Source organism: Lingula anatina, chromosome 2 (assembly GCF_051362555.1).
Source record: "Lingula anatina isolate TDL-2025a chromosome 2, LinAna3.0, whole genome shotgun sequence".
NCBI classification, from domain to species: domain Eukaryota; kingdom Metazoa; phylum Brachiopoda; class Lingulata; order Lingulida; family Lingulidae; genus Lingula; species Lingula anatina.
The window spans coordinates 42,280,390-42,305,245 of NC_141768.1; the positions used below are offsets into that span (position 1 = coordinate 42,280,390).

A 24,856-nucleotide genomic window follows, 5' to 3' on the forward strand; every position below is an offset into this window, starting at 1 on the left:
CCCCCCCCCCCCCCCATATTACCGTTACTCGGCATTCCCGGTAGAAACACGTTTTATAATAAAACGTCACTGTCAATGTTTAGGTAGTTGTACACCACACCGTTTACTGATGTTCCTTACATCACTCCCTTAAATATCTCCCCAATTTCGATTTCAGATAGTTATTCAGTAACGGACAAAACTATATCAAGGTATTCTGATACAGACAAAACAATGCTCAATACTTGCCTAGATACAAAATTTCTGAAACTTTAAAACAAGCTGGGTCTCGTAACTCGAAAGCATCGCGTATTGCGACCGAGCGCAAGTGTCTCAATTCCATAACTCGCTCTTACTCGCCCCATATGGGGGTTACCCTCTACCAGGGTCGCAGTTATTATTATGGACATTTCTTGCTGATGGACATCAGACCAAAATGACTGTCTATTTATCTAGAGACATATCTGTGAATATCTGTGAAAAATCAATATATCGCCCTGGTAGAGGGTATTAAAACGAACAGTGCGACAGACATGAATGGAATGAAACGAAAATCGGTTTAATAAATATTTATTTTAAATGTTACAAAAGTAAACACAAATTACAGTAGGCCTACATTTTAAGATGTTCAAGATCTTAGAATGTCAGTTTCAAACTGCACATGTTATATTCAAGTATGGCCCGAAACTGGGTTGACAAGTAGAACAAACCTTGGTAGTAAGAACTCTTATATACATCTGAACGTCTATTTGGATCTTTTCTCTTGTAAAGCTCAGTAATTGACACATCCACGATAGGAGAGGGGGCGTTAATTATACTGCTGGGCCATAGCACCCACGCTATACTTCCCCCACAAAAAGGGGGGTGGAGAAAGAGAAAAAAACACCTTCTTAAATGAAGCATCCTCGATACGAGAGGGGCGTTAATTTAACTATACTGCCATAGCACCCACGCTAAGGGGGTGGGGGGGGGGGGGGGAGAGGAAAAAAATACCCAATTGACAATCTTTTACAAGTTTCTTCAGTTACGGATTATTATCAGTAAATCTTTCAAAATGTTTTATGTATGAAGACACAGGCAAATTTATATCGGTTTTCAAATTATATGAGCAAACTTGGAATATTTTTACATATTTTCACGTAGAACCGTAAATAAAGAGCAGCGTGCCGCTGGTAGTTGTACCGGGAACCAGTTGGTTGAAGGGCACGCTTTTCACGTAATTTGCAGCTGCTGCCTGCGCTGAGGCACTGGCGTGCGACGTGGCCGCATGACAAAAGGCTGCCCAACCCTAAAAAACACAGGTAATACGAAGTGAGTTTTATATTTGGAATATATCTTTCGTGAAAAGCCTGCAATATTGGTCATGTTTCGAACCCATCAGTCAAATTTGGGGAAACGTTGGCCCAGTGTTTTCTTTACTTTTATCATATACTTTTATATAGTGACTATATACTTATTGAATAAAACTAAATTATTGGATTTTTTATGTTCATTTACGTTTCATAGGGCCACAAATACTTATAAAAGAAAGAAAATATTTCAAAAAATGATTAAAATATGTCTTACCTTTACCACAGGGGTTAGCTTAGATTTGTCGACCAGATTGGAGCCTGGGGCGGAGGTTGGATTCAAAGCCCAACCGCATACCTTGCTCACAGACACAGCCCAGTCCTGAAGACATCATTATAGATAATAATATGTAGCCCCCTAATGCCAATCACAAAGGCAAGAAAAAAGACTGGGAAGAATGCATTAAGTATGTCAGCCACAGAAATAAATATATTATCAATATATCTTGTGAAATGCTTTGTAGAATAGAGACAAAATCAACTAGACAAAAGAATCATTTAACTTTGAAGTTGAAACGATTAAAACGACATATAAAGAATTTATCTTTTTTTTTCAGTTTTGTCAGCTGCAAGAAAAAATGAGGCACCCTCACTTTGTCCATCCAGTATTTGGATACAGCAGTGATTGGAATGGACTGTATGCCAACCAGACACGCGTGTCGCATCGGGAACCAATTTGGGTCACATGCCCAATCAAGGGTATACAGGTAAAAGGCACCTTCTCCAATCTGTCCAACAACGCCATAGGTTTGTAAAGTGGGCGGGAAGTGGTGTAAGTTATGGGGGCGCACTTGCCAATACTCTCGAACTGAGGCAATTTCCTGTGCCAACATAAGGCGACCCATCTGTTCCACGGAGGCCATTTTGGTGCCAAATCCCAGTGCCGCTAGGCCGTGATAGCAGTTGATCGCCTGGTATAAAAGTCAAATACAGACATGTTCATAAAATATTGCAGCATTCACATATTCAGCCATAAGCACTACATTAAACAACAAAGCAGCATACGAACGTAAGTTGTGTCACATAACACAAAAACCTCTCTAATACTGTTCATTCTCTGCATTTATTGACGATCCCAAATCAAACGACTAAATTGCTTATACAATGTGATCGGCAACATGGGGAATCTAGGCTTAGCCCTGCTGTAGCTTGAATTGTGTATTCTACAATGTTTTTAATAATAAGAATATAAATATAATGATAGATGAAAATACAGATGAAAATTCCCAATAATCGAGTAAGAATTGGTAGACAAAGAAATTCCTAAGAAATGAAGTAAATTGAATCTCAATGTGTGCCTTACCCACGTGCAGGGGAAGGTTAACTAAAAAATCCCGGAACTGCGCCCGATCCCCGAAACTTACCTCAGAAGCGGATTCCTCCTGCCGTGTCCCTGGACCTACACCAGTTGCCCAGGAGAAACCCATAAATGTGTCTTTGTGCCGTACAATGGGGAAGTGTGTATCTCTATAGCTCGGGTTGCCAACGTCGCGGGCCAGGAAAAGGATCCTTTCTCGATTGGCTGGAAATTTTATAATGATAATAAGATATTTCCCTAAAAATACCACCCCTTTCAGGGAAAAGGACTTCATTCTATCCTATTTAAGTTTTTTTCCTGGATGCTAATTTTACATGTAGATTAAACAAATACAGTGGAGTCTTAACTTCGTCAAATAATAAAGAGTGAAGGAGACAGTGTCATTTGGCCTGCAGTAACTTTAGTTTTTTTTTTTAAATTTATTTACGTGTTGTTTACAGCGGCAGCCTTCTATATTCTGTTAACGACAAGCTTTATTTTTATAGTCTAATCAAACAAACACAAGCATCAAATTAAATTATCAGAAGCATCTATATACCAGTAACCAAAAGAGTTGTTCTCATGTCTCAATAAAAACTATTTCTCTACCTTTGGCCCAAGAGGGATAATACTTAGTGTAATATCCCAAAGCATACATGAAGTACCCGAGGTGAAAGTGGTGATCGTTGTACGTTGGAAATCCAAAGTCAGCTCCGAGGTTAATAGGCTGTCCATCCGGCACGCCACGCAGCATCAGTCCTCCCCACACAGTGTCGTAGTGAAGTTTGTTGGAGTTGGCTAGTCCTGCGATCATAACAACAACATGCACAAATAAGTAGATCTCTAAAACATTTAGGGATCGGCCGATGAGGGTGGGTTTGCAGCATTTGTGTACATGCAAACACTGTTTACGATACCAATGAAACCATTCACTAAAGTCTACGTCAATATGATGCAGGCAAACCTCTTGCATTCAAAAATACATAATGCAATTGGTGTAAATATAACAGACTTCCAGTTCTCATAATATATATATATATATATATATATATATATATATATATATATTCATTGAAAAGAAATCTTACTCCCTTAATTCTAAAAACACCCACCGTCCTTTATCCGCAGCCACAATTCCAGACACTCTTCGATTTGGACGTCCAGGCTCTTGTAGTGTGTGGTTCCAAAAGCCCTTGAAATACTAGCCAGCCGAGCAGCAGCACCAATCGCTTTACCTGCGCCATAACTGTTGGAAGCCTTGCAGACGGGTGTAAGCGGTTGTTGACGAACGTCTGAATCCAGTGCTTTCATTACGTCCTTTATATAATGCAGTAATATACAAAAAAATAAAAAGTGACTGGCGACACCTAATTGTACAAAATATTGAAGAACAATCGTTCTCTAGCTTGTTGGGTAGTTCTAATTGTTTGGACGATTCAACCTGGATTTGGTTAAATGTATTGATGTGTCATTATTGGTTGGCTCGGACTGGTAAAACACTATGTTAAAACCTCAGTCAAAAAGTGACTGGCGACATCTAATTGTACAAAATATTGAAGAACAATCGTTCTCTAGCTTGTTGGGTAGTTCTAATTGTTTGGACGATTCAACCTGGATTTGGTTAAATGTATTGATGTGTCATTATTGGTTGGCTCGGACTGGTAAAACACTATGTTAAAACCTCAGTCAAAAAAGGGACGCACAAATTTTAGGATCGTACGTACGTCCCCTGAGAATTTTGGGTGCAGTAAAGGCCGTGGAGGTCTTAGAGATAGAGGAAAGGGCAATGGCCTCACTAGAAAGGCGTAAGAAAATCGTAAGTCTGCCCTGCGCGTCGCAATCGACGATAATTGGAGAAGCGTGAGCCGTTATACCCCTTTTATACCCCTGGCGTGTGACGCACTCCCGTCGTGCGTTCGATTTTGTTCGTAAGTTGTGAGGGCGTGGGTCGTTCTCAACACGTAAGGGACACCTGCTCTTTCATTGCTTGCAAGAAGGACTTACGTGGCAGGTGAGATTCTGCACAAAATTTGGACGCAAACAGGGCGTAATAGCCTGCACGGCCGGTTGTGATAGGGGCACGGTTTACATGTACATTTACACAGAACTGTTTTTATCTTTTGGGGTTCAGGTACTTTAAATTCTATCGGCTTTCATATACGTTATTAGAATATTTAATTAACACTATTAGGATGACTGTCAAAATGCATAACAATAAGATATTACGAATGTTAAAAAAATATTTATAAAACTTGTATCTGGATACTGAACCTTTTACCTGATGTTGTTGGGCATTTTGTTTTATCTTTTGCACAGCAGTCATATCAGGTTCCATACTGCCATCGGGAAGGTCTAACTCCTGCAACCAGCTGTCTGCCGCCAGGGCCTTGAACCCATATGGGGTACCCGTTATGAACCCGCCTTGCCCCTTCAACAGTTGTTCCTGGAATGAAAGAGCATATGGTAAATAAGCCTAAGAAAAATGCGGCAGTTACCTGACGCGAATTTCATTGGAATGGAAACCAATTTCGGTATATTATCTCTAATTTGATTTCATTTTTAAACAAAGAAGACGCCTCTTTTGAGTCTTTTTTCTTTAACTGAGAAGTTGACGTTGATTCAGGCATCTCTTAACAATTGCTTATCGGGTATCATACTGCATTATCTTCAATTTAAAAAGGCAGTAAAATATGTCAAATTTGAAAATAAAGACGTTCAGGTGAAGGACGTACAATGTCTTTCAAATCCAATGTCACGAATTCTTTTAAATTATTTTGTATTTCAGGCCTCAAAGCCATTGCTTGAATCAGTTGACTTGCCAGAACAACCTTTATTACAGTGTACACTCACGTGATGCAGCATAACAACCATCAGGAGCTGTCCGCTGCCAGAGATCCCCTTTACGGTTTGTTTGTTCCAGTCGAAACTGATGTAACCCTTATCTCCCTTCACACAGTATTTGGTCTCGGGTTTGTATGCATAGGTACCAGCATACCTGTCAAGAAAATCAGCCACAGCGAGGTTTCCTCTTGGAGAGACCCCGCTATAAGCCAACTGCATTATACCGGTGAATTTGCCTCCGGTGTGAGGTGAAAAAGTCAGATCGCCGTTGGTTTCTACTTTGGGTGTCATTGCCGTTGAAAAATACAGAACAAATTTGCGTGTCTGTTTCTTTATCCTCCCTCTTGGTTCATCTACTTCGAGAACGAATTTCGTGGAAGAGGGCAAAGTGTTGCTAGTGTCTCTTCGTCGTCTTTTAGCACTGGTTCCTGAGGACGTGCACGTTTTCACCTCTGGATGGTTTATCCAATCATTTGGAAGGACGTAATGATATATAACATTCACAGCAAAACTGAATGCACCTGAAATAATGATAATGCTAATGCTTTATCCCTGATTTTGGCATTTTTCTGACTGATTGTTTTGAACCAATAGCAACATTTTGTCAAACGCCATAACGGAAAATCACACCCTTGATATATAATTCTTAACGCCTATACCTTATTCTTACAGTAGGACACATACTGTCGATGCGGAGTGATATAACGTCGTTTTCTCGCGCCAGGACGTAACGTCGGGCTCAAATTTTGTAAAAATTTTAACTTGGTCGAAGAATAGCTATATACTCTAAATAAATGCACACTTAGCAAGTCTAATACGATATTATGATTGTTGGGTATATAGACTTCATATTCATGTATACTTCTATTGAAATTATGTAGTTTAGAGCGAGCTTGCGTTCGTCAAAGTCGCACTGAGCGGTAAAATTTGACCTTGGCAACATCGTAACTTTGGCCACTATTCCTCAACTAGAGAGTGTGCGGGAAATTCCGGATAAGAGATAACGTATCTTTTAATCAATATTGTATGTATAAAAAATCATTAAAATCCATCTTTGGAAAAAATTGTTGCAGAATTTTTTGTACCAAAAATCGTGCAAAATCCAGGTTTTTGCGTCATCCATGACCCAAGACGGGCCCAACTCGGCGTTTGTTTACATTTGCAGATGTACTTTATTTTGGCGATTATCACCGGTTATTTTGGATATTATTACAGTTTTCAATTGATAGTCAAACAATGCGTGTCAGTTTTATATCTAACTTGTAAATTTAATATTGTTGCACCTTCTTTTTCTATGCCCTACTACTGGTACATGTACCTTGCATATGTTTCAATGTTACTTATGAAATTATGTGGGTAATTGAACATTTCTGAGTCCAAAACTTAAGTTTAAAATAAAACAAAGTTGTTTTTCTTTATTTTGCACAGACAAATTCATCGTTTCTTAAATGAATATTATAAAGGGTTAACAACTGTTTTTATGAGATTCACATTTAAGAATAAATAGTGTAAAGAACCCATAGGAATTAATACAATATATATTCCATTTTACCACCAAAATGGTAGTTTTCACAATTATTTTGGAAACTGTTCTTGCCATTTAATCACATGGTGGCTGTACTCTGTAATAATCTTTTGAAATATTAAAATAAATTAAAAAAATTACAGTACAGACTAATTTTGAATGTCAAAACTGATTCAGTACCCCAGTTACTATTGGTAAGAAGGGGGAAATTGTCATTTACTACAGGAGAATCCATTTCGGGCTGATATGAACAGTTACCTCTTTTATATTCAATAAAAAATAGAGGGTAAAAAAACAACAGGATATAATTTTATTTTCAAAACAATGGTACAAGTATACATGCACAGGAAGTCCATATGCATGGGCGCTAATAAGAATTCACAAAGTGTGTAAAAATGTAAAAAATACATAAATAAAAATTTCTAAAATTAATATAAAATTTCCACTTTCATTGCACTAGGTTTAACTTAATGACTCTATCTTTTTTTTTTTTTTTTTTTTTTTGCTGAAGAAATTTTCATACATGTTCCATCTTCAAATGCATTATCTCAAAATACATGACCTATCCTTTTAAGACTTAAAATAAGAGAAAAATATGCTGATCACCAAGGACAATTTATGTCTTTATTCAAAACAGTTTCATATGCTTGTATTTGATATCTGATATTAAAATATGGGAATACACTGTATGTAACTTGCTTCCTAAAAGGACTCTACCTGTATTTGTGAACACCAGGCATTATATACTGGATATAAATGGATGTGGACTGTAAATATATTCAAAATACCTCTTTTACTATTCTGACATTTTTTTTCTTTTTAAATTCTTGTTTGAATTTGAAAAGCAGCCTGGCTCCTGGGAGTCCAATTAGAAAAAATGTGTCCAAAATAACACTTGTTTGCAACACTGCCATCCAATTATCTTAAAGAAATACCACCAAAGTCATATTTCTTTTTAAAAATTCAATTTTTTATGTTTCAAAAAATGTAAGTGCTGCCAAAGAATACTTTGATAACCAATTTTCACTAAGGGCTTGGTGACAGTTTTTTTTAATATGACTAATAGGAATGCATGATAATGCTGCAGCATATCATTGTGATCACTTTTCAGGGCACTTCAAAGCCTGGCAGAGATTCTGTAATATCTGAAAAAACTGTTCTTCTTTTATCTGGAAAAGAAAATCAGAATAAATTCAGAATTTACAATTCCATGCAACTAAAAGTAAAAACAATCTGTTTACACCCCTTTTCAATATATAGGTCAATTTAACATAAAAAAATTGACTACCAATGAGCGAGGGTCGGAAGATATGTCCAAGTGGTACTTAACTAACACAAGTCTAGGAACTCACACAATAAAATAATAAATACTTTCTTTATCTTTTTTCATACAGAAAACAGAAAATGGATTATATTTTAAACCTTTATTACTGTTGATCTTAGAACCATATGACATTCTCCAATAGATCTACTTCATTTTAACTTAAGTAAAAAATCTACAACTTCAACAGTAAGCAAGTATGGTGTATAAATGTCTCAACTTTCATTTTCATACCTGTACTAGCAAAGCATTGATTATGAAATTTTCAATGATTTATAAAATAAACCCTACACTTTCAAATGGACCTTTATACTAAAAATGAGTGTTAACTGATCATGAAAAAAGCTCATAGTACATAAATACTTCTACCATTCTACATGTATATCCAAACATCTTTTTCCTTACATCAATGTTAGAAAGTTTTTAAGTTTTTATCAGCCTGAAAAAAAGACAAGGGAAATGTTTAATCTTGCCAAATACTTCCCTGACCTATTGCTAATTATTACAAATAAAAGGTGATGTATTCATAATTCAATCAATATATACAACTCTCAAGCACATTATCTATGCTTCACATTGACAGGTGCTCGCAATGCTACGTTATACAGCTACAGTACACGTACGTACTAATTAAGGCACATATATGTCGTTATGTAATATTAGTATTCTAAATAACACTAGATCAAAAGTTATTATTAAACTGAACTGTAGTCGGAGTTAGATTACTCTGAATGAGCCTGCGTCGGTCACACGGTGCACATTTTAACAACAAATCTACAAGATACAATGTATAACAAATGTGTTTGATTATGTACAGTATGTAGTGGAGCGAAACTAGCACATTTCTCGTAATAAAAAACATTTATATATATTTTAAAATCTAAATAATTTGCATACGTACCTGATAATGAGTCTCTGACATGCTATAAATATGTGGGTTCCATATTTCAGCAAGGATAAAAATCATAACTTGCCGCACAACCTACTTCACCTGTCCCTGCCTCGTGGTAAATTGCGGGGTTTCGTTGGAAAGCACCTCAGTTCACCTCTCGTTTAGTGGGCGGGATTTCGGTAAATTTACTAAATTTGTATTAAGTTTTTGGTCTTTGATAAAAGAAATGTTTATTCTGTTTCTTAAACTTATATTTGACTTAATATGGGTCTATAAAGGTGCATTTAGCACCCAAATCTGCGCGTCACATGATTTGTATCACATGACTTTTTTGAACTTCCACAGTTCAAGGTTAAAAAAATACTGTCGTAGCAAGTTATGGAACATCATTGCTTTGCGTGAAAATTGAGGTTAGTCACTAACTTTTTTGGATGAATAAACGTAATTTTAAGTTCGGGAAATGAATGAGATGTGCACTCTTATCGGAGGTGCCTCAGGGGAAAAATTTTGCTCTGTTTTTTCACAACTTTTCGGATTTTCTGTCGAGACTTCTTAACCAGAGAGTGTGCGGGAAATTCCCTTCAAAATCGAAAACCTGGATATATATTCGACCATTTTATTAATTTTAAGCCAATTTCGTATTTGGAAACAATTTCCTCGCAATATAGTCCCTCGCTATACAAAAGCATTTTCGGACACGTAAAACTTTCAGTTTTCTTGATTCGGAGAGAAATAATTGTAACTCTGTACAGTGCATTGACAAAAGCTTACAGTTTTTCAATAGACGGATAACTCTTCGTTTAGTCTCTAAAATATGGAAAGTCAATTCACTGTAGTTTTTTCGCACAGTTTATTTATTTCAGACGTACGCATTTTTCATCGCGCCGCTTTTTTGACGCTATTTCGTGACGCGGACGTGCCAAAAAATCCATGACGTTTCAAATCACACCTAAATCCTGACAGTATGTGTCCTACTGCTTACGGTTAAAATAATGATCTGGGGGCAGAAAGTGCCGTGTCTCTTTTTTAATACCCTCGGTCCGACAGTGCAGGGCTGGGGTTGGGGGGGGGAAGGTGTTTGATGGTTATGTTGTTCTGAGAGTTGTGGTAGACCTGGTTACATCTCCTAGTTACACACATAACATAAGCAATGTTAAGAAACTGAGGGTCTGTGTAAATGAGAGTCCACCCCACCAAAGATTTGTACAGGTTATGGTTAGCGTGACGTTAGTGGACCCAAATTTAGGACGGGACTAAAGTGTATAAATATATTGAAAGCGGACTATCTATCATGGGAGGGGGGAGGGGGATAGTACATGACGCCAGGTTTATTTACTGGTCGACACTAAAGAACACCAAAGGATACGGCTATTTTTGACATGTATACTCACCATTTGATAAACCAGTGCGGATAGTGACGGTGCGATTTCCGTTGGCTAAACTGCATGTGGAGCTCCTACAATTCTGCATGTTATGACTGCTTGGCCATTGGCTCGATGGTGCTCCCGCCCACTGTACAAGAGATACATCTATCGGCTTGGTGGAATGCAACAGTATGACTAATTCTCCTCTGTCACAGGTTCCTTCTAGAAACCCTTCACCACCATCGGCGGCTGAGAGGAAGTTTTATACAAGCATTGTATACGTTCGTAGATAAATCTCATGAATTTTTCTTTGCTAAAAATTCTGAAAATTAGTTCCACTAAACATGTAGGCTCAACTGCAAGTGTTAAACCAGTTATGTTATTTAGAAATAAAGTTTAAGACCGCTTGTGTGACAACCGATTTTTTCCTGTTAACAGGCCGTTTGTCGCGAAGACTGTAACATTACTTTCAACGTTTGATATAACAAATGCCAATACAATTATATTACTTAAGTATATAGTGATAATGACATCTGGAAAAACCGTTAATGTTAACCAACGGAATAAATCTCAACTTCTTCTTCTTCTCTCAAAAATTGACTTCATACAATAGCTAGCTGTTTGGCATAATAAAACATCTACATGGATATTCGAACTTTCAAATACTTTATTTAAAATCAACGTAAAGAAAAAAAAACACATTGTCCAGATAATGCTCACCAGATGGCTCTGTTGGACAAGGTGGTCTGATTGGCACCTGCTGCCCATTCACGGAGTACAGACAGAACGCTCTTATGTTGGGATTGGCGTTAGTGATGCGATGGGTCATTAAAGGGCTTCCACGAACAATGGGTACCTGAAAAAAATGATCAACTCCAAACGATGTGACAGATTTTGAATTAACGGATACAGCTATTAAATTACAATATTTTCCTTGAAATATAGTTTTCTGGTAGTAATGAGTATGTGGTCCCTTCCAATCCCATTATTTTTTTATTAATGAAAGTATTTATATTGGCCTGATGATAACAAACGTATAAGCCTAATGAAACTTGTCTACAGAGTGGCTCTAAGAGTGCAGATCGCCACCAAGGAAAGGGAACTTAGAAACTAATTTTAAAATATTAAGAGATTCGGATTCATTATGGTAACCACCTCTCTCTCTTTCTCTGTCTATACTGAAATTTTCATCAAAAATCAAGGGCCTCGCTGTTTTTAATTGTCAACACATTTCTGAACCGTTTTGGAAGTTTGGACAGTGAAAAGGGAGTTATAAATATGGAATCCCATGCATAGTTTTAAATCTATACTTTTATCAGTTCCTTATGTACGTTGATAATCTGAGCATGCTAGCAAAGGTGTTATATGTATCGAATAACAAATCAAAGTGCATCGTGTATACATTGTAGTTTTCACATTGTTGTATATTTTCTGTCAATTTTCTTTTCTTTATGCTTATACAACCTTTATAAAACCAAATAATAGTTCAAATATATAATATTTAATTATTAATTGTATTATACATGGGTTTCGCTGCTTTATTAAACCAGTTTGGAAAATTCCATCAATCACTGTGAGCTCTTTTATACGAAAAAAACTCACTTTACAAGCAATTTTATATGCACAATTAACTACATTGATCAATGAACTATTTAATCAATCCATATGCTATGGGAGCCCACGTGTTGACTTTTTAAAGTCATACAAAGATAAAAAGGCATCAGGTGACTTTATCCGCACCTTAAAACATGGCGACCGTTTCAGGTGTAGATGATGATGACGCGAGCCTGAGGGCAAAGATTCGAGAAAATTTCACAAACTGTTCCATCTGCCTCAAAGATTTTGAAGATCCAACAGCTCTCCCCTGTCTCCACACCTACTGTAAGCGGTGTCTGGCCAGCTACATCCCCGATAATACACCAGGTATGGCGTGACCCAAATTTAACCAGGAAGTAGATAAATTTTTAAGTCCGGCAGACAGGGCACCATAGGTACGGGTTGAGTGGCCAAGGTTCGTTGGTATTATGTGAAAACTCATTTCCTCAGACGTCAGATTATGTGTGGTAGCACTTTAAATTAGTGGTTTTCAATGTTAAATGGTAATTATATAGCACCTTGTTGCATCTAAAAAGGTATGGGTAGAAAAAGAAAACATTCACTTTATGAAAATAACATAAGATAGAGCAATAATTTTAGTATCATTATGCATCTGAAGTATACTTCTTAAAAATAGGCGAAGTGAATTTTGTAATACGGAATAACATGTAAACAAAGAGGCCAGAGGTAACCTGAGGTCAAATTTGAGGCATTTTCAGAAAATATAAACCAGTAAGTTATTTTTTAATGAGAATGTAATTCGATATTAATGGTTTATGGTTATTGCTGATAACTTCTGCAATTATTTAAGGGATTTGATGAGATTTGACAATTACAGCATGAGACTTTTATGGACGACACAAGTAATGTAGGGGGTGTTTGGTCAATTTATGAATAATAAAGGCAGAGGAGGACAAACGCCCACCATTTCATAGGTTTGCTAGATATGAATACAAATAATTCTCATATTTTTGGCTAAATGATTGCCCTTAAAGATGAAATAATAAAAAAATTATAACATTTGTAATAGAAATTAAAGTTAAAGGGCCATAGTCATCTGATGTCAAATTTGAGGGATTTTCAGGAAAAATTAACACAAAAGTTATTTCATTAAGGGAATGGAAATGATAAAATAGTATTAAGATGATTTCAAATAAATTGTTAATTATTTAAGGTATATGATGATATTTGACAGTTTTTTTACAATTACAGTTAGAGAGATTTATAAATGAAAAAAGTACTGACGGGGGTTCAATTCATGACTAATGGGGGCTGGAGAGGAAAATTTTTCATCCTCTGATAGGTTTGCTAGATATGAATACAAAAAATGCTAATTTATATCTCTTAATAATTGCTCTAATAGGTAAAATAACAAATGTACTCATACCTAAACGTACGAAATGGTGAGCATTTTTCTACATCACAGATAATCCTCTCAATTCCAGGAAGCAAGTTCCTGTGTCCCTTGTGCCAGAAAGTGACAAAACTCCCGGAAGATGGAGTTGATGGATTCCTCCATAACTACTTTATTGACAGCCTCCAGGACACTGTGCTCACACCGACCAGAAAGAAGAGATGTGGTGCCTGTGCCGTAGAGGGCGAAGATGTTGAGGCAGTGTCCAAGTGCCTCAACTGCAGTGAGTACCTCTGTAGTCCTTGTGCCAAGTCTCATATCCGTTTTAAAATATCAATGAACCACAAAATCTACACCTTAGAGCAGCTACACAGCGGGGAACACCAACAAGAGGTCCAGGAATTCCAGCGCGTTTACTGTCCTGAACACAAAGAAGAACCCATCAGGTATTTCTGTCTCAAATGCCAGAGATCCATATGTCGTGACTGCAAGGTCCTCAATCATGATGAACACAAGTGCGCATCCTTGGATACCGCCATAGAAACAGTGAAGCCCAAACTGGCGTCCATGCTGGAGAAGTTAGACGACAAGATCAGCGTACAAGAAAACGAGTTAACCATCCTTCAGGGCGTGCTCAGGGATCACGATACTAATACCAGCTCTGTGATGAAAGACATCTCAGACCACAGCCGCCATCTTCAGCAACAGATTCAGCAGCAGGAGAAAAAGCTTCTCCAAGAGGTTCAGCAAGTCAGCGAGGCTCATAAGAAGAACATCACCTTGTACTTGGAGAGTTGTGAGGTCACCACGTCAACCATGAAAAGCACCTCAGATCTGGTGAGTAGCATACTGTCCCGTGGTACTCCAGCCGAGATCCTCATTTTACAGCAGCAAGTAGGAGACAGGTTACAGGAGCTTCTGCTGCCATCTGGTGGTGGTGATATCCCACAACACCTCAGCCTTCAACTGCAGATCAACAATCATGTTGACAGAGAAGTGAACAAGGGGACAGGACTTGGAAAGATACAGCAAAACAGACAAGATATCCAAGGCATTAATTTGCGCGAACCATTGAATGTAACACAGACGGTACAAATCAAAGATAAGCCATACATGGTTAGTCAGTTTGATTCAAACTGTACCAGTCCATATAGTCTGATCACCTGTACCAAACCGCAGCAGGGATACCTGGTGGTGGATTACTATAACAACAAAGTGTGTAGATTCAACTTAGATGGACAACTCCTTGTAGAGCAATCCAAGGCTGGTAACAGGTCACTAGGCAGCCCTTTTGGTATAGCAGTACTACCTGATGGTACCATAGTGGTCTCTGAATATAACAACAACAAATTAACCTTCATGTCACAGGACTTAACTCTCATGAAAAAAGTTGATATCAAATGCCCAGGAGGTTTACATGTCACCAATACCAAAACCATCCTAGTTTCTCAACCTGGCTTAAAGCAAATTAGTATTCTCAACACTTGTGGTGCCACAGTGGATACCATAAAGCACAGTGGATTTCGGTGGCCTTGGTATGTGGCAGTTCTTAACAATGGGAACATGGTTGTTTCTGATCACAATGCTAAAGCAGTCTTCATCCTGAGTTCGACTGGGTCACTGCTCCACACCTATACTGGCTCTGGACAGCATCAGCTCTGTGAACCACATGGAGTCTGTGTTGACCAGTATGATAACATTATTCTGATTGCTGAGTATAGCACCAGCAACATTCACATCATATCTAAAGATGGTGAGTTTGTCCAGTATTTAGCAACTAAAGATGATGGGCTGCAGGGTCCCAGTGGTTTAGCCATCAACCATGATGGCAGTTTAGCAGTGTCCCAGTTTGGAGGGAAGATCAAGGTGTTTAGATACAAGAATTTACAGTAGAAAAAATCAACTGTTGTTGAAGATTACCCTTGTGATAGCAAATTTTTTAGAAAAGTACACTGTAGTTCTCATTGAAAGATTTTAAGGTCAGAACTCCATGGGGATGTTCCAAAGAATACGAGAGATTACGGGTAAAACATCAGTTTACTCCTCAGCATGTATCAAATCCTAAACTGGCAAGGTCCTTTATGAATTGGAAGACGTTGCATGACGATGCCTAGAATACTTAAGTCAATTATTCGAAGATGTATGAACTGTGGAAGAATTCACCCAGCTCAAAAACATTTTCGACCCATCAATTACAAAGGACGATGGCCTCTTCAGAATATGAAGCCAAACAAAGCCACCGGCCCAGATGATGATGCCACAGAAATGCTTAAAACACTAGGTGAAAAAGATATCAACACAATCTAGTCAAACTACAATTAAGATAATTAATTGTATTTATGTAGTAAATGGTTTGTTTTTAGTGGTGGTAATAGCTTTGTTAGTAATTCATCTACGCTTTTTTTATAGGAAGTAGTCTGGGTTTAGGTCTCGTGTCTGCACATTTTGATCTTAAGTAGTTGACCAAGGCAAGGTGATAACAGATGTCCAGGGTTAAAATTGTCTTAGCTGCTGTGTATCTTGGCACACAGTTAATATTAGATGAATTATAGGAAACTACTTCTTCTCTTGCGAGCTGCATCAGCGAGAAGTCATCCAGCCTTTTAGCTGCGATGATATGTACCCCCAATTTCAGCAGCTTCACAGTATTATAATTTCTTGCGTTTCTTTTATGTAATTTTACACCCTCCACCATCCGCTGTAACCTACCTTGTGTTGTCTTTATATATATATATATATATATATATATATATATATATATATATATATATTTTTTTTTTTTTTTTCATTTGTTGTAGCCTTTTATTTTCATTTATGCCAAGCTTTTGGCTCCTACAGCTGTTGTTATTTCTTATAATTTGGCCTTTTATTTTCATTTATGCCACATTTTTGCTCCTAAAGCTGTTGTTATTACTTATAATTTTCTTAATTAATTTGGTTACACTTATCAACATACTTTATTAATTTTATATTATGGCACTTATATAGTTGGGGAGATGTTATATTATCTCCCTAGTTTTGTAACTACGTATTTTATTAGTTTCGCCATTAATAAATGACAATTATCAGTCATATGGACTTATCTTATTTACTTTGGAGCAAAAACAGAGCTTCGTTGCGCTTGTTAACATTTGGCTACATAAAAAAGATTACGAGTCTGGAGAAATGCCTGATTTCATACGAATTCACACAACGGAAGCGAAGATGTATAAGTAGCTTTAGATAATATTTCACACCTAGCAGTTCAAATGTATATGTCCTTTGTTTCAGGCTTGCAATCCTTTAGATCTTAACTACGTGGTGTTATTCGGTGTGCCCACAATGATGGGGCAGATTTGTGTTTGAATTATCCAATCACTTTCTGATTTATCTGATTGACAATTTAACTGATAACGTTAAAGTCATAATAACTCTTCGTTTTGGCCAAAAATTGGATTTTCCTGGAAAAAACGGCAATTTTCCCGTACTTACCAATGGCCAACGACCCCATTCCTGCATTCAAAGTTAATCCAGGGTTTTTTTCCTAAACGTACGGTTTTTTGTTAAAATCTCTTAAGAGATTTTAACTGACGGAGCTCTCTCTGACATTGCAAAGTCACTGGTGACCTACTTAAAACCGCGGGAAAAGCAGACAACAACAACACTATATAAGATTCATGAGATATATTCGTCTTTTTGTTAAAAATGCATTTATATCCACAATGTGTGCCATTCTGGGCTTTTCGTTATCCGACGCACTGTACAAAAACTCGCAACTTACGTCTGCGTCTGCACTAATGCGTTTGGCGCCATGTTATTTTGGTCTCGAATGAACGCGAGAATCCGCGTGACACCATTACGTCATTAGCAACGAATGCACTTGTCGACCGGAAAAAAGGCATCGTAAGCACAGATTTTAGTTTTCCTACAATAACGGCCGTTTTAGTGGTAAAATACAATAGAATATATTTCCATGCGTTTTTTACAATGTATTTCATGCGGATTTTTGAATCTCAAAGGAAGAGTTATTATTGCTTTAAGCATAAAATCGGTGAGTCTTAAATCTTAAGGAGAGACTAGGAGAGAGATTAGAGGTCTGGATTGAGGCTTGGATATGACCATACTTGTACCATATAACTTTCAGTTTAACAAAATATATATTCTGTTGAAGTAGCAACATGGAATCGTTTCATTCTTGTCCGTGTGCAGAGTTTAAGACATAGAATCTGAGAATTTCCGTAGCAGTTTTTCATATCACGTTATCCAAAGTTGGCGGCCCATACTGCTTAACTCCTGGGGTTTTATTATAAAGGATTATTTAAGGTCGTGTGGGTCGGAATGGTCATAAAAAGGTCCCTCACAAGTCAGATGGTCCGACACAATAGGTCGTCAAGGGTAGTATCGGCGTTGGCATCTTAGAAAGAGCGTTCTCACTCAGTGTAACAAGTCAAAAGAAAATTTAGAAAAAATGTTAAAGTGATAGTAACCTACTACTATTGTTTACGTTACTATAATTTTATGAAATTGCAGTTATCTACATATGTATTTATACTTGGCTTAAGACAAGTGTGCGGGGTGTGATGCTTGTGCTTTAATGATTCTTTTCAGTTTAAAATGAACAGGTAAAGGAAAAGCTACTGTAGCCATGGAAGCATATAAGTATAGCAGACACGCGCATTTACAGTGTATTATGTAATAAAACATATTTACGCTTTTAATACCGAGCACAGTCCAAGGAATGTATAATGGAGGTAATTGCAATGGCATTTTGCCCCCTTATTATAAAATAAGCTTTGATATCCTTAAAGCGTACGTGGTTAATTTATATTAAACAATGCAAATGAATAAATATTGTGAAAAAACAGTGCTGAATCAATAATATAAATATATATAAATATATTATATAAATATAAATATAGACCTTTCTCAATATACCATACCTCCATCTTCCCTCCTCCGGTGCCACTGAACAAGAAGTTTGCATAGAGTTCACCAAAATCTTCCAAGGTTGGATCGCTACTGCCAGGAATGCTCACCTTCAAGCCGGACTTTCCTGAAAGTCCAAATTTAGTGGTATTCAAGATTTTCTGTCAGGAAACTTTTTTTTAAATTTTTTCTGACGTTATTGCACTGTGTGAGTGTGGGGGGATGCATGTTGGTGTATGGAATATTTCAATATACCTTATGCAGACACGTGATCTACTTTACTCATTTTTACATATTTTGAGTAATGGTTATGATCAAACCAGTGGTCACAAAATATATCATGTGTAGAAAATTTTGTTTAACATGTTAACATATCAGATATATCGATACACAAATGTACCATCAAAAATAGCAGTTGGATTTCCATCCGGCCCAGCGACCAGCTGCTTCACATTGGTCCCCATACTAGTGACTTTATTCCAAGGTTTTCCCTGCTCGCTCAGAGTCTGCTCCTGCATCTGGTCCGTGCGTGAGGACTTGTTCCATCTGTCCAAGGTGGCGTAACTATCGTAAACGATCCCATCAGCCCCCATTACAACTTGAATAGAAAACAAAATGCAAATGCGTCTGTTAAGATACTTCATGGTATATTACCACTTCATGGGATAAATGCTCTGATTTTACTGTCAAATCGACTTCATAGGATAAAATGCGACTTCATCTCCACATAATATATTGGCTGCGACTTCATGGGATAATGGTGAAAAAGTTCCTGTTGTTGGCCCAACGTTATAAGAGAGAACGTTTTTGAAATATAATTTTTTGTACTGTAAATATTATCCAAAATAGGTGAACTGTACGTTTTAATTTACTTGTATGACTGAATAGGGTTTCTTTAGTGGTATTGGATGCATGTTTTGAGTAACTTTAAAATACATTGGCAGATGTAGGTGAGGATCCAGTATTTCTAAAAATCAGTACATTATGGGAGATTATGGTCAGTGTTGAAGAAAAGGGGGTCAAGACCCCCTGGACCCTCCCTTGCCAGATCCGCTTGATACATAAAACTAATGGATCAGGTATACCAGGCTATGAAAACATAATTTACGCGTAGGTTACTGTATTATAAGATGGATAAATAAACACATAGGAACAACAAAAAGTAGATCTTTAGTAGTATGACTTTGCAGTCCTTTGGGGGGGTATATATTTTTTATATCTTTGTTACTGGTATCCTCTCTCCATTAAAGTGAGGAACATGAGACGTTGGGGATATTTAAACTTGCCATTAGGGATGGGCACGTGTCCTTCGGATTTTTGGTGACTTTGGTGACCTAGGGGTGGTTGATTATTATCTTTAAATTGTATTTTCTGCTATATACCCAGGTCCTTAGGTTGAGGAAACTAAAATGTCGGGTGTGCATAGGCACGTTTTTTTTTTTTTTTTTTTTTTTTTGTGACCTGGGGTGTGGCTGTCCCTGGGGATGGTACACATATATATTACCGTAATTTATTTCATCTCCCCCTAGACAATTCGAATTAGGAACATGAGTCTTTGGTGCATGGGTGGGCTACATGGGAATTTTAGTGTGACTTGGGGTCTGGCCGTCCCTAGGGGGTGGAGTGATTAGTGGTTTGTCAGGCAATGAAGCTGATTCCATAGATTGCACTTAAGATTCCTTGCAGAGTTGGACCCACCCAGCTAGTACTATGTGTGAATCTGATGGCGATCTTCTAGTTAGGAAGGAAGGGAAAATGAAGAGAAAGCAGCAGACAGTACTAATAATAGACCTTCAGTCGTATTCTTGAATATAGGTCAAGTTAATTAAAATCCATTCAAGACCCCATACTCTCATGAATCCTAGGGTCCAAGTCTCGTTGTTCTTTAACAAAAAACACACATGTTAATTACTGCTCTTGGGTAATAAACATTTTTGTTTTGTGTTAAGACGCAACAGCAGTTAAACGCCAGAATTCCTGATCGAGTGTGTGGGGAAGTCCATTTAGTTCTGTATGTGCTTCTGCTGTTCTCTACATTTCTCATCCCCAGAAATGCACTGCATGACGTCACGCCTAGCCCACTGCGCATGCGTGCATTTTTAATGAGTTGCTACATTGCCATAGGAAAATGAATGGGTTCGCGATTCGTGGGTGATTCGTGAGAACTGACAAACTAACGGCCTGATGCCGATAGACAGCAACGCTGTGCTATGCTTCAAGCAACTTCCGACCAAATATCGCTAGGGTTTTTAAAAAAATTCTGTTGTACACACGTACTAAGAAGTTTGCCGTATATTGCCTAGACTACCCTCAGCAAAACGCAAATATTTTCAGTTATAGTGATTTTAGACGGTAGATTCACTCAGAAACAAAGGGAAATTAATTCGTTGCCGATAGCACCAGCTGATAGCAGTAACATACAGAGTCTGATTAAAAAATTTCATGGCAATTGAAGATTTTTTACCACTGTACAATGGAGTCCAAAAAGAGCACTTGGCACAAATGTAAAACTGCCCAGTGCAAGGCCAAGAATTCAATCAGTATTTTCAATCATATTATCAGATTCTACATAAATTGACTGACCATATCACTACTCAGTATTTAAATAATCTCTTAATCCAAAATTCCTATCATCATTTAATAATTATGCAAAATTCTTCTTTCAGATTGCTATTTATTTAAATTTTTAATGCTGCAACTGTTCCAAAATAATCTTGTAGTAAAGGAAAAATTCAAATAAGAAGTGGAAGACCAATTTTACCCACAGTATTCAATTATTTGAATATAAAAAGAATAAGATCACGATTTAACAAATTAAAATAATCTTTCATGAACTTTTTCATGAATAACATATTAAACAAAAATGAAAGTTATAAATCAGTGGTAATGGCTTATTTTGGAATATATGACCTCTGTACATCATCAGTACCTGACTTGGTACAGTATAGTTACTACTTGGATACAGAGTTAGATTTAATAATGTAACAATAAGAACAATATATATTATAATAATAAACTTCTCTGCACATATCAGACGCTTGTTACCATGAACTAACACTACTTGACAATGGGCTGAGCACTTATCACAGAGTCTGTGTGCGATGCCATTCTTGTGCTGTGATTGGTTAGTTGAGTCACGTGGAGTCCTACTATTGCGCCCTCGCGTATCGCGTAAATGCTGCACATTTCTGGCCATGTCAAGGACCCATGCAAATTCATTAAAATGACTGGTTCATCAATCTCCTTTTCATGTTCCTTAAAATTTAAGGGTATAGATGGCAGAAATAAAGTTGTGAAAAATAGATAGCCACACCTCAAATATCATACTAACATTCCCGGAAACCTATGCATATCCTCAATGGTAAGCTTATCAGCCCGGCAGGTTTCATGTTCCCAACTGCAATCTCCAAAGACAGATTTTTCAATCCCCATAGCCTTACGTTCCAAGCTTTATTGGTCTAAGGGTAGATAGCAGGAATTACAATGTTGATTAATTAGACTCAACCGCCCCCAGGACCCCCCCCCCCAACCCCCCCCCCAAAAAAAAAAAATCCGAAGTGCCCTTCCACATTCAAAATGGTATGTAGCCACGTTTCATGTTCCTAGCATAAAATACGATGTAAAAATTAGAATAGACCACCCCCAGGGTCGACCACATCCCAAGTCACAATTGAATTTTGAAGAGCCTTTTCAAATTCCTATAATGATAGTTTTATTAATCCCCGACGTATCAAGTTCCTTACTATGATGGTTTAGGAAGTAACAATGTGAATAAATTATGCATGTATATAATAAATTGTCCACCACAGGGAAAGCTTGACCAATGTAAGCGTACCTAGCCGAGACAACCCCGTCCCCATTCCAATTCTACCTCTATAGAACTTCACACTGTTTATTGACTAAGAAAAAATCTGGTTGTAAAGTGCGTTCCGGTTGAAAAATTCGTTTTCACGAATTTCTTTGGTTGCAAAATGCGGCTCTACACCAGTTTTATGAATCCCCAGCATTCATTCTCCCCAACATCTATCTGGACTGTTGACCCTTTCAAATCATTCAGATTTCAGACTTTCCGACCTTTAGCGTTTTCATTGAGTATATAGGCCAGTCTATCTTTTTAAACGACCGAAATATTTTCGAAACAAGGTTTCATATCAAAAGAAAAGCCTATTTTGACAGTTTGTTATTGCAAGTCATAACATTTATGTCATAGTTACAAAAGAGATACTTCAAAAACACGAATAATAGAATAGACGGTTTGTTAAAAATATTAATGTACACCTAGTGTGGAGCAAAATTTAAACCTCTCTGCCTAGTAGAGTTCTCTACCTACAGTGGAAAGACATACATTCTTGCTACTGTGTACTAGCCACATCTATAAACCTGCGCCGTCAATCAAATCACACATGGTCAGTTTTATACCCTAGTTTAAAGGCAGGCAATGTGTTTATTTATACACTTCGTTTGTCTTATACTTCTAGTGCCTTAGAGCCGCCATGATTCAACGTCCAAATATTTTCGGTTTTTAATCGTCCTGAAATCTGAAAAATCTCAAAACTAAATGGGTAAAACAAAAAACTAGCTTTATGCTCTCCGTCACTGGACCGGAGGTGTTGAAATAAAGTACATTATTTATAGAAGTTAATCTCACGGGTATCTACGAGAACATCTGAAAATAACAGCTTCATTAAACTCCAACGAGCTAAAATACGCACTATCATGTGAGTGAGTAATGTTATACTCCACCCCACCCCCCACACCCCATTGCAAATACACGCGTCACTCTCGAAATCATATCGACCTTTACGCCTAATTTCCAAATCCAACCAGAACTGAAACATGAAGTGGTAATACGCTACGAAGTATCCTAAGGGTCCTTATTTTTTAACCAATGAAGTCGCCTTCTAGCATGAAGTAGTAATTCTTATCCTATGAAGTGGTAATACAATGAAGTATCTTAACATGCGTTTTTATCTTCTAAGAGATTATTACAGAGAGAAGCTTATCTATTGAGGTTACGTGCTCCGATGGATAGCACAGATTTCATAATAATTTCGCCGTTTTGGTAGTAATATTAAGTTTATTACATTACTATGAGTAAAGCAATTCAGTAGAGAATATCCTACGGGGTCATGGCCACCCAGTCATGCTCCAGAATGATAATGCTACTGCACGTACAGCCAATGCAACGGTAGGCTGGTTATATGCAAACCAGACCCCCCCCCCCCCCCCCCCCCCGCCAATGTCCAGCTCAATCCCTCGATCAGAACAGACTCCCGCACAGACGCATCTTCCAATATGTGGTTTTGTATTTTATTATTGTTAGCTTTGTCAATGGTTGTACAATCAGTAAAATTTTGTGAAAAAAAATCTTTTTTAGAATTTGAATAAAAACATGGCATGATTTTCTGTATCACTTTAAACATTGCATTAAGGGTGACACTTTTTTGCTAGGGGAGTGTACACGCTAAACTTAAAAAAGGATCTATAGCTTTCCCTTACTTGCATACGGCATCTGTCGTATAGGTGACATGCCTTTCTTTAACTGGTTGATGGCGAAGTGATGGGTGGGTAGTGCCCCTGTGGCCCGGTGGGAACCCCATCTCTTCGAAGGCGGCACGAGGCCTTGTAACTCAGTATTAGTGCCCCATGTTTTAGAGGGGTCAGACGTGGAGTAGGGTTGGTCATTCAGTGGAGTACATCCCGGTGGAAGGCTAGCGTCGGCAACTGGAAAATATCGTTGATATAACTTTATGTTTAACGATATCTAAGTAGAGACACAAATGATCGGCCATCCCCGCGACTGAAATAAAAAACAACGAAAAAAAACGAACCCCAGGATGTCTAGATAGTCTTTTACGTTTTCTGATGGACTGTGTCATTCAATGTTTTTCGCCTTTAGAATAACATAATAGTTACCTGCTATTATGAGCAAAAGCCACCACATCATCAATGTCTGGATCCCTTCAGCAATATTAATGCGTCATTTATACTGCTGGTGTCTAAACTGATATTTGTCCGATATCAGCACGATATCTTGGTGTAAAATTATATTGATAAAGTAACACAATGACTGAATGATGGTACATTTATATAGGCCAACTGATAGTAGCTAATTTGGTATTTCCAATTCACATCTTGGAGAGTATACTTCACTTATGAGAGCTCATTCAAATTCATGTTAGAAAAATCTCTTGAAAGAAATTACTGTTTCCAAAACTCTGCAGCAATAACAGACTATCTGCTTAGCGAACTACAGAAATCAGTTCAGTACGAAATGTTTTTAACACTCAGATTTTTTTATCCCTCGTATCTTCTTCTTTGCATGCATGCAATTGATTAGAAGGTATAAATTGTTCCGAAAAGACAAAGAGTTATGTTTTTTACTGACGACTTACGTAAAATTGGCACAATTAGTCTGGTTAACGGCCTTCAA

The 24,856-nt window shown here is 37.5% G+C and overlaps 3 protein-coding genes and 1 long non-coding RNA gene across 4 annotated transcripts; 1 reads left to right on the forward strand and 3 right to left on the reverse strand.

Moving 5' to 3' along the window:
* Nucleotides 1–533: 533 nt before the first annotated feature.
* LOC106163518 (uncharacterized) lies at nt 534–18,570 on the reverse strand. Its single transcript, XM_024076894.2, has 11 exons — nt 18,438–18,570; nt 11,289–11,424; nt 10,596–10,817; nt 5,476–5,987; nt 4,904–5,068; nt 3,738–3,942; nt 3,235–3,429; nt 2,693–2,850; nt 1,922–2,239; nt 1,546–1,650; nt 534–1,267 (listed from the first exon to the last, which is right to left on the reverse strand). Exons 1-11 carry the CDS (start codon nt 18,441–18,443, stop codon nt 1,115–1,117), a joined length of 2,175 nt encoding a protein of 724 aa, XP_023932662.2. The 5' UTR covers nt 18,444–18,570; the 3' UTR covers nt 534–1,114.
* LOC147763710 (uncharacterized) lies at nt 7,279–9,926 on the reverse strand. The gene is made up of 2 exons (XR_015333215.1): nt 9,214–9,926; nt 7,279–8,160 (listed from the first exon to the last, which is right to left on the reverse strand). It is a non-coding gene; the product is annotated as an uncharacterized LOC147763710 (long non-coding RNA).
* On the forward strand, nt 12,317–17,733 carry LOC147763711 (E3 ubiquitin-protein ligase TRIM56-like). The gene is made up of 2 exons (XM_087006565.1): nt 12,317–12,491; nt 13,610–17,733. Exons 1-2 carry the CDS (start codon nt 12,317–12,319, stop codon nt 15,409–15,411), a joined length of 1,977 nt encoding a protein of 658 aa, XP_086862691.1. The 3' UTR covers nt 15,412–17,733.
* Nucleotides 18,571–18,672: 102 nt separating the features above from the next.
* On the reverse strand, nt 18,673–24,482 carry LOC147763712 (uncharacterized). Its single transcript, XM_087007249.1, has 3 exons — nt 24,340–24,482; nt 23,923–24,147; nt 18,673–19,021 (listed from the first exon to the last, which is right to left on the reverse strand). Exons 1-3 carry the CDS (start codon nt 24,368–24,370, stop codon nt 18,798–18,800), a joined length of 480 nt encoding a protein of 159 aa, XP_086863375.1. The 5' UTR covers nt 24,371–24,482; the 3' UTR covers nt 18,673–18,797.
* Between the last annotated feature and the right edge of the window lie 374 nt (nt 24,483–24,856).

Coding starts and splice junctions, on each gene's coding strand:
- LOC147763711 (XM_087006565.1), top strand. CDS start 12,317: ATGGCGACCGTTTCAGGTGTAGATGATGATGACGCGAGCCTGAGGGCA. Junction 12,492..13,609: donor CATCCCCGATAATACACCAG/GTATGGCGTGAC, acceptor TCTCAATTCCAG/GAAGCAAGTTCCTGTGTCCC.
- LOC106163518 (XM_024076894.2), bottom strand. Junction 10,818..11,288: donor TTGTCCAACAGAGCCATCTG/GTGAGCATTATC, acceptor ACTTCCTCTCAG/CCGCCGATGGTGGTGAAGGG. Junction 2,240..2,692: donor AGGAGGAATCCGCTTCTGAG/GTAAGTTTCGGG, acceptor CTTTTATACCAG/GCGATCAACTGCTATCACGG.
- LOC147763712 (XM_087007249.1), bottom strand. CDS start 24,370: ATGATGTGGTGGCTTTTGCTCATAATAGCAG. Junction 24,148..24,339: donor GCTTTTGCTCATAATAGCAG/GTAACTATTATG, acceptor GATATTTTCCAG/TTGCCGACGCTAGCCTTCCA. Junction 19,022..23,922: donor ACGACAGATGCCGTATGCAA/GTAAGGGAAAGC, acceptor TTTCTATTCAAG/TTGTAATGGGGGCTGATGGG.